Source organism: Phaeodactylum tricornutum, chromosome 20 (genome assembly GCF_000150955.2).
Source record: "Phaeodactylum tricornutum CCAP 1055/1 chromosome 20, whole genome shotgun sequence".
NCBI classification, from domain to species: domain Eukaryota; phylum Bacillariophyta; class Bacillariophyceae; order Surirellales; family Neidiaceae; genus Phaeodactylum; species Phaeodactylum tricornutum.
Window position 1 is genome coordinate 345449 of NC_011688.1, and position 11676 is coordinate 357124.

The 11676-nt window shown below is 48.4% G+C and overlaps 6 protein-coding genes across 6 annotated transcripts; 3 read left to right on the top strand and 3 right to left on the bottom strand.

Moving 5' to 3' along the window:
• Positions 1–144: 144 nt before the first annotated feature.
• On the top strand, positions 145–1080 carry PHATRDRAFT_39648 (predicted protein; the record flags this gene model as incomplete). Its single annotated transcript, XM_002183559.1, has 1 exon — positions 145–1080. One exon carries the CDS (start codon positions 145–147, stop codon positions 1078–1080), a length of 936 nt encoding a protein of 311 aa, XP_002183595.1.
• A 238-nt stretch (positions 1081–1318) lies between these two features.
• Positions 1319–2632, bottom strand: PHATRDRAFT_49027 (predicted protein; the record flags this gene model as incomplete). Its single annotated transcript, XM_002183693.1, has 1 exon — positions 1319–2632. The coding sequence occupies exon 1, from the start codon at positions 2552–2554 to the stop codon at positions 1319–1321; it is 1236 nt and encodes a 411-aa protein (XP_002183729.1). The 5' UTR covers positions 2555–2632.
• Positions 2633–2803: 171 nt separating this feature from the next.
• PHATRDRAFT_39650 (predicted protein) lies at positions 2804–4344 on the bottom strand (the record flags this gene model as incomplete). The annotated part of the gene is made up of 2 exons (XM_002183694.1): positions 2804–2806; positions 2947–4344. 2 exons carry the CDS (start codon positions 4342–4344, stop codon positions 2804–2806), a joined length of 1401 nt encoding a protein of 466 aa, XP_002183730.1.
• A 614-nt stretch (positions 4345–4958) lies between these two features.
• On the top strand, positions 4959–8208 carry PHATRDRAFT_49028 (predicted protein; the record flags this gene model as incomplete). The annotated part of the gene is made up of 1 exon (XM_002183560.1): positions 4959–8208. One exon carries the CDS (start codon positions 4959–4961, stop codon positions 8151–8153), a length of 3195 nt encoding a protein of 1064 aa, XP_002183596.1. The 3' UTR covers positions 8154–8208.
• Positions 8209–8332: 124 nt separating this feature from the next.
• PHATRDRAFT_39652 (predicted protein) lies at positions 8333–8980 on the bottom strand (the record flags this gene model as incomplete). The annotated part of the gene is made up of 1 exon (XM_002183695.1): positions 8333–8980. The coding sequence occupies one exon, from the start codon at positions 8978–8980 to the stop codon at positions 8333–8335; it is 648 nt and encodes a 215-aa protein (XP_002183731.1).
• A 634-nt stretch (positions 8981–9614) lies between these two features.
• PHATRDRAFT_49029 (predicted protein) lies at positions 9615–11248 on the top strand (the record flags this gene model as incomplete). Its single annotated transcript, XM_002183561.1, has 1 exon — positions 9615–11248. Exon 1 carries the CDS (start codon positions 9737–9739, stop codon positions 11246–11248), a length of 1512 nt encoding a protein of 503 aa, XP_002183597.1. The 5' UTR covers positions 9615–9736.
• Positions 11249–11676: the final 428 nt, after the last annotated feature.

The following is an 11676-nucleotide window of genomic DNA, read 5'->3' on the forward strand; positions in this document are numbered from 1 at the left end:
ATCCAAAACCGAAACCTCCCGCACCTTCATAATTTGTCACCCAAACAAGGTTTTCGTCCACGTCGGAATCATCGGTTCCGTACGCAGAACTAGCCACACTCGGCAAGTAAGACAACGACAACGAAAACCGTCACCGTATCCAGTATGAGCTCCATTCGCGACGACAGCAACACCAAGGGCATGACGGAGACCATCCGGAATAGTGAGAATCCGTCGTTGGCTCGGCAGCCGACAAACACGCGCAGCGTCCTCTCCACCCGTTCCACGGAAGTTCTCAAGGACGGAACCGGAATTAGCGACAGTCTTTCCAACGCAGCGGACGCGTTACCACCTCCCACGACTCGTTCCCGGACGTTGTGGGAAAAGCAGCCCTACATGCTGGCGTACGGCGCCGCCATTTCCATCTTTTCCCCCACCGCCACGGCGTATCAACTCTGCAAACTCTACAAAATTCGACCCGCAACGTCGCAGCTAGTCCGCTTGAGCATTTCCATTTTCCCGCACCAAACCATCCTCAAAACGTTGCAGATGAACGTTTCCACGCCCGTCAAGGAGCACCTCAATCCGTGGGCGGCGTTTGCCGTCGTCGGTGTGTTGCAGGGCGGGGTCTATGGACAGGCCAACGTCAGCTTTGCCAACGCTTTGAAAGTAGGCAAGGTAGCTTCCATGGCGGGAGTCTTTCGGGGAGTCGGCTTTGCCGGCGTCCGCGACACCATTTCACAAGGTGTGCCCTTTATGTGTTCGCGCTGGATCCGCGAACATACCTTGGATCAATGGTTCCCCACCAGCGCGGATGCCGAAGAGGACGCGACCATGCGGGGAGTCAAGCAGTGGACGTCCGTTATTTCGACCTCCATTGTGGCCACCTACATGAGTCAAGGATTGCACAACTGCCAAACCACCATGCAGGCGGATCAGAGCTTGTCCTACGTTCAAGCCGTCCGGAAAGTGTTTACTCAACACGGCACTATGGGATTAGTCCGTGGTGGGGAAGCTCGTGTCGGACTCCTGTTGATTGTCAATATTTTGAACGAACTCTTACTCAAACCCGCGTGGGCACCCGTGCCCATTGAGTCCTAAGCAGGCTTACAGAAAGCCGCATTTTTTGTGGAAACATACTTTGTAGATCAATCTGTAATTGCATATTCGTACGCTTGTGCACTCTCGTATCTTTTCTACCAACGGATGTTGTCTACTAGGTACGGAACACTATGGTCAAATCTTTACCCTTTTCCTTTAGACGCACGCATCGACTCTCCATACCAATACAACAATCATCATTGTTCTTGATGTGTATTAACTGTAATCTACCCTGATTCTAGCCATCCTGCTGCGTCAGCTCCGGAAAGCGATCGTTCAGATAGGATTGGATCAAGCTCGCCGTTTCTTCCACCGCCCTACCAGTCACATCAATTACTGTATACCCTTGCTTCCGTGCCAGATCCCGAGCGTGCGCCAAATCCGCTTGTAAATAGTCGGGATCGGCGTACGAAGAAGACGACGCACCAACCGTTGAGGCGTGCTTTAGTTCCCGATTCAACCGATACCGGCGTATCCGCATTAAATCCTGCTCATCCAGCGTCAACAGAAACACTCGCTGGGGGTCGATATCATCGGAGAACAATTGCACCGGTGGTGGCAGATCAACCACAAGTGGAATATTGGCTACTTTGAGTCCCATGGTTTGGGCCAGGACGACGGATAAGGGTGTTTTGCCTGTGCGGGAGACACCCAACAGTATTACGTCCGCCTCCTTGAGTAGTCTTGGTTTCATGCCATCGTCGCATTTCAAAGTAAACTCGACGGCATCAATGCGGCGATAATAATCGTCCGAAAGCTTCCGCCGTTTGATGATCTTTCCTGCTTTGGTGTACGGGGAGGATGGCATCTGGGTAACTTTACCCAAGGGAGCACGCCCAAAAAAACTCGTCATCGAGGAAAACATGGGCCCCAGCAAGTCTACGTACTCGACCTGCGATAGCTCGCACATCCGGATCGTTGCGTCCCGAAGCTCAGGATCGGCCAAGGTGAACACAACAATCACGTCCTTATCATGGGCGGCTTTTAAAACAGACGCGATCTGGGAGTCTGTTTTCAAAAAAGGATAGACCCGGGTGCCGACGTTGATGCAGTCTTCGTCATCGTCCCGTTCATCTACGCTCTGCAAAGAGCTTTCGGTTTCGTCTTCCTCACGTAGATTGATGAAACGTTGGTCGCAACCGTTGAACTGCTCGAGGCTTTTTCCGACGGCCGATTTGGCCGTGACGCCGGTTTGGTCGGACAATATGATGATCGTCTTTGGTTTGGGCCGGGGTGTTTTTGCCCCCAGCGGACCCCGAATAAGTCGAATCAATTCTTCATCGTCCGCACTTGTAGAATTTGCGGGCGCGCCGAATAAGACAGTTTTCGTTGCTCTCGTCGCCAACGACGCCAACGTAAGCCGAGCATTCTGCTTTACAGTACGGGAGACGGGTACAAAGGCCGAGCCAAAACTGGACCAAACCAGCAGGAGCCCGAGGCCGAGAAGTTCCATCCTCCTGCTGCTCCGAAACATATTCCTTCCAAAAATAGCCTCTCTGATCTACCTTTGGGTAACGCAACACCTTTAAAAAGTTTCTGGTTTGCACGCCCGTTTGAGCGAGCTGTGAGCCACGACCGTCAAACGAGCTTCTCCGGTTTCATTGTGAATATGTGTCGACGCATCGTATACCAATCCTTTGGTGCGACATCTTCCAACAGTTCTGCGAGAGCAATTTCAAACATTTGAAAATAAATAGGAAGAGTTTTTGACTGTGTAGGATACTCACTGTTTCATTAGTTTACAGTTAATCTTTCTAGAAATACGAACTATTGCATACGGGGATTGCCGTTGGTTTCACTGTCACAGTCAGTAACCGGACCTCACCTTGCAATTGCTGAGGAATGCCAACTGCTCCAAAGACTTACAGTGGAGCGAAGTATTAAATGGATTTCGACCGGATTATTTTGAAGGCAAGGTCTGGTCAAGACGTGTACCAGGCGTGCCGCCTGACAATGTGCGGGATCGAATGATGCCGTCTCTGGAGGATGCCACAACGTCGACCACAAAGGTCGGTACCGATTAAGGAGGAGAGTAGCACGTAGCGCTGGATGGTACAACTCCAAGTCGTGTTCTTGACTCGAAAGTTGTACGTTTACCAAGGTGTGGTTATCTTGCAAAGCTTGCAGCAGGATCTGTGTTCGTCGATTTCTGGCCTCTTCTGACAAATGAGGTACAGAAAAGGGAAACGCATACCTAACCGACAGTTTCCGGATCGCATGGTGATCTCGCAGAGCTTCACAAAGCATATTCCATTGACCGTTCGATATCCCTCGTCGGCAAAACAATCGCAGGTTTTGGATACTCTGACTTTGGGCAATGCACGCGACCATCTTCTCCCACTGTGTTGGCTCTAAGGGGATGCAAAAAAGATCAAGGCTGTCGAGCTGGTCCGACTCGCCCAACGCGGCAAAAAAATTCAAGCTAGCGTTCGTACTCATTCCGAGTCCATTCCAAAAGCTCCATCGACGAATAGCAGAATCGCTTTGGCGTAGTATTTGCACCAAGGTTTCTCCGTCGTCTTCAAATGTGCATCGCTCCAGCCTTAGTTCCATGTTCCTAGTGCTAAACGATGTTGCCTGCGTGATGGCTCGACATTGCTCGGCGGAAAGTACAACATTGCAAAAAACTAAGCGTCGGAGAGGTGATGATATACTTTCACTGCCATCCCATAGCCATTTCTTCAACAGAGAGGCAGTTAGGGGCAGAGTCCTGTCTCCTGTATTCCCATGACAACAGGCTAGTGTGACTTCCTCGAATGACGGTGTCGAAGGACAGTTCTGAGATCCTACCAGCTGGCTGAGAATATCTTGGAGTACTTGTGCCGCCCGCGTGACAGAATCGGAGTAAATCCCAACGTTTCGTGCGGTTGGAGCGTCATTTAATGTACATTTTCCTCCGTTACTGTAAGCGACATCAATGGAAAACTGGCAAGTTGTGGAGGACTCAATAGTATTTCTCGTCAAAAATCCTATCCAGGACACTTCGGTGGTACGGGATGCCAAGAATACGTCACCATCCCTATTTTCATGATTCAACCAGACCACCCGTCCTTCAAGAACTCGCGAAACATCACACCACGAGTATCCCGCGTCTACAATAGCATGCCAATCTGCTTCGATTTCGGTCAAGACTTGATCTTCACTGTTGTCATCGTGGTGGTATTGTTGGAAACCGAACAGATCCTGAAGGCGCCTCGTTGGGCGGAAGACGTCGGAGGAGGATATACTCGCGAGAGAAAGAGGCGACGAAAGATTCGAGTTCATGTTCGTTCTATCTCGTGCTGTAACATTAAGACATATAAGCGATGACGGGAATACCTGCCTAATCGATGGGATGTGTACCTTATCTCGCGTTCTCTCGACAAATGGTGTCGATTTTCGCTTTTCGGCTGTGTTTTCAAAATATGTCGCACCTTGGACAATTGGGCTCGCCAAACGTCCAGAATTTGTTTAATGTTAGATAATTGTTCGACACCTTGAAAATATTTTGAATGTACTACAAAAGTTATCTTTTCACTGCCGTACAGCATATCACTTAACTTGCTCATCGATTGGCCACGCGGACCCTTTTCTTTCAGGGTTCGACAATTGGTCGTCGCATCACCGTCACTTGCAAATTTGGGTTTGACTGGTGTTCATTCCCGCGCACAAACTTACAGTTACATGTAATTTGTGGTGAATTGCGCTCATCCATCTGTTGCACTAGTAGCACATCCTTCATAGGGAAGTTAAATGTAAGACATTCCTCGAAAAGCAGACTGCCAAAGAGTTCTTGAAGGTTTTGAGATTCAAAGCAGGATTTGTCCTTAAAGCCCAACGAAGTGTATTCTTCTTGTTCCATCAGGGAATTACGAAGGCTTGGGTGCGATCTTTCTTTCATGATGCAAGATGAGAATGAAATTATCTTAACGCGCGAAGAGAATATACCGTTGTCTGATGTCGAAGAATCGCCGCACTTTATGGAATCCTCGTTAACGACACAGCGAAAAAAGGCCGACTTGGCTGCGACCGCTGCTCTAGACCACAATGATGGCGACGCTACATCGCTCCAAAGTGCGCAAAACAGATTATCCATCAAGCTATCACAGAAACCAACTCCCTCGTGGAGACAGGCTTTAGCAGATACGTTGTTTGAGCGGAATTATGAAAAGAAGAAACTTTTTAATGCGTATTCCTACTCCAGCAATACTTCGACGAGCACCTTCACGCTGATTTCTGGCCAGACCGGCAGTGGCAAAACGCGCCTTGCACAAACGTTGCGGAAGCCTGTCGAGGATGCGGGCGGTTATTTCCTGACAGGGAAGTTCGACCAACTTCGCCGTCCTGTTCCTTATATAGCGTACGGATCCGCGTTTACAGAATTTACACATCAGGTTATTGCCCGTGGAAAGGATACTACACAATCGATGCGTGACCGGATCAATATCGCAGTAGGCAACGAAGCACACGTCTTGACAAGCGTCATACCTGCTTTGGAAATTCTGATCGGTAAAAAAGACGACGAAGAATCCAGCATGCAACGGGATGAAGCTATACAACGTTGGTTGTTTACTTTTCGACGTTTTACGAGAGCGGTATGTTCGCCTGAAGAACCTGTGGTTCTTTTGCTAGATGATCTTCACTTTGCCGACAAGTGCTCGCTCGACATTCTTGCCTTTATGGTGGCAGACTCTGAAAATCGAGGCTTGGTGGTCATTGGAACGTGCGACGACAGCGAGATTACGGCCGAGAGCTACTTGTCTACAAAGCTTCGAGAAATGGAAGATAAATCCCAAGCCGAAATAACGAACATTGCGCTCGGCAACATGGGCAAAGAAGCCGTAAATCATGTGATTTCGGAAATAATGGGATCGAAGGACAGCAAAGCAGTGACCGAGTTTGGAAATCTTGTTTGGCGTCAAACAGAAGGAAATGTTTTTTATCTCATCGAATTGCTACGATGGCTTCACAACTCAGACCTTCTCTATTTTGACGACAAGTCCGCTGAATGGGTGTGGGATGCAGAGGAAATCGATATAACACTATCGGATCGGAAACTCAATGGCTTCTTGTTCGATAGGCTACAGCAGCTTCCACGACATTTAAAAGACGTCCTTAAAGTCGCGTCTTGCCTGGGTCCGTATCCTGATGCTGTTCTTATAGAGCACGTCCTTGACCTTTCGGTTGGCCATTTGTTGGAAGAAGCTAAGGAGCTTGGTATCTTAAGTTATGATGAACATACTAGAAGTTACATGTTCGAAAACGATTGTGCACAGCAAGCTGCGTACGAACTGATTCCTGTACACGAAAAAGAACTTTTCCATTTGGAAGTGGGACGTCGCTTGTGGCGAAAGCTTTCAAGTAAAGACGAGCTCGACAGAAATATCTTTCAAATCCTGTCTCAAATGCAATTCGGTCGTCGATTGATAGCAAGAGACAACGAGAAAATAAGAGTGGCATCGCTCTGTCATGTCGCTGGACTAAAAGCTGCAAGATGCTCTACTTTTCGAGTCGCAAATGCCTTCCTTTCGTTTGGTGTCAGCTTGTTAAGCTCACGAAGCTGGAGAGACAATTACGACCTATCACTAGCACTTTACAATGCAACTGCTGAAACAGAGATGTGCCTCGCAAACTTCGAGGCCATGGAAAATCTGCTGAAGGACATATTTATCCATGCTCGTTCGTTTCGAGACAAGCTTCCGGCATACAGCACACAAATGTATGCTTTGAATGTACGGGACCGGCAGCGCGAATCATTGGATCTTGGGGTCGAAGTTCTCAGAGGACTTGGTGAAAAGTTTCCTCGTCGTTACTGCAAAGCGAGGCTGTTATCGGAATTGCGAAGTGTCAAGATTTTGCTTCGTGGCAAGAGCGACGAACAATTGTTGCGCTTGCCTGCGATACAAAGGAATGACAAGCTCCAAGCCCTGCAAGTTCTACAGCTTATGGTCCTTACTGCTCTTTCCACTCATCCAGACCTTGCTCCGTTTGTTATTTCTCGTATGGTCAAAATCACGCTGGAATACGGTATGAGTCCTTTCGCTTCCGGCGCCTTTGCAACATACGCAATGATACGTATCCCATTGGGACCGTATGGTAACGTTGACGAAGCCATTCGATTCGGAAACCTGGGGATGGCTGTACTCGAGAGGTACAACATATTAGAATATGCGCCGCGCGTGTACGCTGCATACTACGGATGCGTCTGGTGCTGGAAGTTTCCTTTGAAGGATTCAATGGAACCCTTGCTTCGAGCTCACCGAATTGGTATTCAAACCGGCGACTCTGAGTTTGCGGTTCTTTGCGCCGATCTCTACCTCATGAATGCACTCGAAGGGGGCGTACCACTTGATGCTATCGATCGTGAGTGGACTGGTTTCTTTGATCTCATGGTGTCGCGGCGACACGAGACAGCCATAGCATTTACTCTTCCTTGGGCTCAAGCGATTCACCACTTTATGGGGTACACGGACAATCCATTGCTTTCTAAGGGTGATTTGGTTGATTACGACGAGGCTATGGAGCGTAGCGTTCAACGGCAAGCGTTCATTCAAGTTGTTTCGATCAGCTGCACTCGTATGATGGTTTCCTACGTTTTTAATGACTATGATCAAGCCGCAAGATCGGCTGAGACACTTCCTGATCTGCTAAAAATTCCGCCTAGTTTCGAACGAGTATCAACACTTTTCTATTCTACGTTGACATTTCTCGCCGTTGCACGGACTGGTAAAAATGTGCGACGACACGTTGGCAAGGCAAAGGAAGCCATCAAGACGTTTCGACGTTGGGCGACGGATTCGCCCAAGAATTGCCTTGACAAGCTCTTTTTACTGCAAGCTGAGCTTTTTTCCGTCCTCGGAAAACATTCCCGAGCATACGAAAAATACATTGCCTCAATTGCGTGTGCCAAGGACCAAGGATTTTTGCTGACGCACGCCTTAGCCAACGAGCGTGCGGCTCGCCATTTGTATGGTCTTGGGCGTACCGACGAAGCTTTTCTGTTCTTTGAAAATGCGTGCAAGTGCTACGGCGAGTGGCATGGGCATGCTAAAGTCACACGACTCAAAGCCGAAGTTGAAGAACTTTTTTCTTGACTGGGGAAAGAAGTAGATACTGTAACATACATTATCAACATTATTCTACAATTCGACTCGGCGTTTGAGATTTGTCTGTGTTCACATGGCATATGTACCTATAACAAACATCAAAAAGGTGCTACCGAACAACATGGGGTTCCGTCTACCGGTTCTCCTGTTCTAATTATTCATGATGATCAGGCTTCCGATATCCTTGGTGTATAGTCTTCGCAGTCACCCTCCACCTTGAGAAAAGCTGGGCTAGCGCCATGACTCAACTCGTTCGCCCCTTCCTCCTGCACCTCCGGCGTTGGATTTTTCGACAACCGCCGCTCATATTCCTCAGCCTCATTTTTTGCTACTACTCCTAGGAGCGAGTGATATACCATCCATCCTGGCGGGTAATCGCTATCGTTCAAAAAAGCAGGTTCGAGTTCCTGGTTGCTCCAGTCGATCGGATGGTGGGGAAGCCCATTGCCGTCCTTTGCAGCTCCCAAAGGCTCTCGGGAGGATTGTGACGACGCAATCTCGGAAACGATAGCATCTAACGATTCCAAAGAAGCGTACTCTTTTTTCTCTTCTCCTACGGAGTCAAAGATATCGTTGTTAAACTGCGGCTGCGCAGAGGACGACAATGACTCGCTAATGGGTTTTGCCACCTCTTCCAGCTCCGGGAGTGACCCCAAGGTGCTCGTTCGTATTCGCAACTGCTTTCGCTGTTGCAAAGGTCTTATAGCAATGTGTAAAATACGGTGCCATATTGACCGGCACAACTCTTTTGTTTGGCACCACAGTATTAGTATCGCTTCTTGGAGGGTAGCTTCGGGAGGGAAGTGACAGCTCATCCATTGTCGTATGTTTTCTAGGAGCAATAAAAAGACGGAAAAGTGAGTTGTGACAACGAGCGCTCATACCTCAGGTCTACATACAAATGGAAACGGACCGTAGTAGTTGAAAAGAAAAATGATGGCAACAGCAAAAGTAAACGAGAAGTACGATCCCTGAGAGAACCATGTCGATATCTCTGGGTCTTCGGGGGGATGGTGTCTATTTGGATGGTACATCAGTGACGCGACGTGACTCGGTATTTCGCCATGCTGACTGGATGTAAGAAACATGTTCGTCTCATCGTTCATGGAATTATCGCTGTAGAATTGATCGTCCATGGTGCTAGCGACAGTATTTTGGCGGGGGGGGATCTGGCACTAGCTAGAGCGCACGATGCGTCGTTCCGTTTAGCTGCCCAAGAGTTTACGCAATACGAAATGCTGAGATTCGTTTCGACATGTCATATTGACGTCTAGCTTTAGTTTCATTGGTCGAATTAGCCCAAACTGCCACTCTGTGAATTGGGAGAAAGTCAATTGACAGTTATGCCTTTCTCCCGACTCGAAAAGTCATTTGACTGCGAGTCAAGTTCATAAGCGGAGCCCTACAACAATAGGTATCCATCATTACGTTACTTTCCCCCTTGCCAATTTCGAGAAATCGGCTTTCATTGCGTCAACAGTAGCGCCAGGCGCAACTTGTAGCAGCATCCACTCTATAGAATACCGGTGTACTGCGGGGAATAAATTGCCCATCAAGACACTACGTCACAAATGTTAACAAGTTGCTTGTGCAGGGCATGGAAAGCCAATGTTGTTCTGGAACGTTGGACTCGAGTTCTCCACTTGCTTGTTCGAATCACTGCTGTGTTGGTTGTCTCGTCGCTCTTTCTTTTTATAAGCGAATCTCAAAGCCTCCTTTCCTTCGCAAAAGCGCGTTCGGGTCGTATCGCTACTGCGCTTCGATCATCCACGGTCTGTCCTCAGAAGAGCCATGCTTCAAATCAGCCCACCTCGTCGCACTGGTGGAATGAGAGCGTATGGAACGATCGTCCAAAATACGGCGAATATGGCGTTTGCTCCTGGATACCGCGAAACGCATCGGTCGCGAGTCTTTGGAATGAACTGCTGTTCCAGAACAATTTCTTGCCGTACCTTCAGACGGTGCTTTTTATGAACCACAAGAATACGAAGACGTCGAGGGAGGTCTTGCTTGACAGTGAGCAAGATTCGTTGGCGTGGAAAGTTCTATTACGTACACTTTTAAAACCCTCCTTCTTGCAACGTGCCGTAAAGTCGCAACCACACCAAACGACTTGGATGAAAGACGTTCTGCAAAAGATTGTCCCCGAAAAGCTATCTTCGGGTGGGCCACTCCGGGTATTAGTGCTGACAACAGCTATTCCCAACGTGGGCATAAAAGACTGCGAGCTCGATGGTAGTGAGTCCGACAGCTGCGCCTTATGGACGGCAAAGCTGCAATCTATCTTGGATCCATCAATGGTCCGCATTACGACGCTTGTCGCTCCAAGCTTCGCTACAACAGAGTTCTACACAGAGCGCATACTTGCGCAACCCTTGTTTTTGCGTGATGCTAAACACGACAGCGATCACGTGCCGTATGATGTCATCGTTCACGATTTAATTCGTCAAGATATGGCCTTGACCGAGCGGAAACATAGTTTGTTGCTGAACGTCGACTTTGCTGAACGCCGACTTCATGCCATCCAACGGTTTGTGAGGGCTGTACAGAAAGCTGAATCCACCACCGTCTTTGATTGCACCGGTGGCTCGGTGCGAGGTCGAGCGCCAGTTGTGTTGTTTTTAGACGACTATATGGGCGGTTACCACGATAGCATCTTGGCCGATTCCATACAAGGTCGCATAACGCAACAAGTCGCAGATCATTACCAGTTAGGCTTTATATCGTATTCCCGCGCCATGCAGCGAAATATGTGGGCTGATGGGACGCGCAACATTTTTGGGGGAGGTGCCATGGACCCGAAAGGAGTGGCTACCCAAAGGCTTGAACAAACTTCAATTTTGTTCACTGTACTGTACAGTCTTTTGTCTTATACAGTCGACTCATGTAGGCACGGCAGTCGTACGGAAGAGGACAAGTCGAGGCCCTCGTTTTTCTCTCCGAACGTGCAGGAGCTTGCGAATGCTGTCATGCCTCCTTATTTGGGTTCCAATTTAACTTTGATCAATGTGAAAGATCAATGGCAAGAGGAAAAAGATGCACAACGAGAACGTAAAATGCGATTCTGTGTACATGCAGATTGAGTATAGACAATTGTATGCTCCATGTCGTTCGTCGGTGCAGTTTGCGGGACAAGAGCCAATGGCAGCTGCCGATCACATAATATGTCAAGCACTGCTGAGCCAGACGATTAGAGTGTTTCTGAGGATAAGTTTTTAGAGCGCTCCTCCAGACATAAATCCATTCCCTTTCTGGAAGTTACCCGTCTTTGTAAAGAGACATGTGGATATCTATGGCAGCTCTGCTTCCACAATGTTGGAATGGCAAGTTTTGGAGATAGCAAGGAAAAGGTAGTTGTCTTTCTTCCAACAGTTAGTTGACGCAAAATCATGACATTCTCCTAAGGCTTTCCGGAGGTACCGTGTGCGTTGGCGAAGGATCTCCAAGAGAAACTTGAATGTACTTATTACGATAGTCAATTTCTTGGTTAGTCAAATCAGCATTACATGAC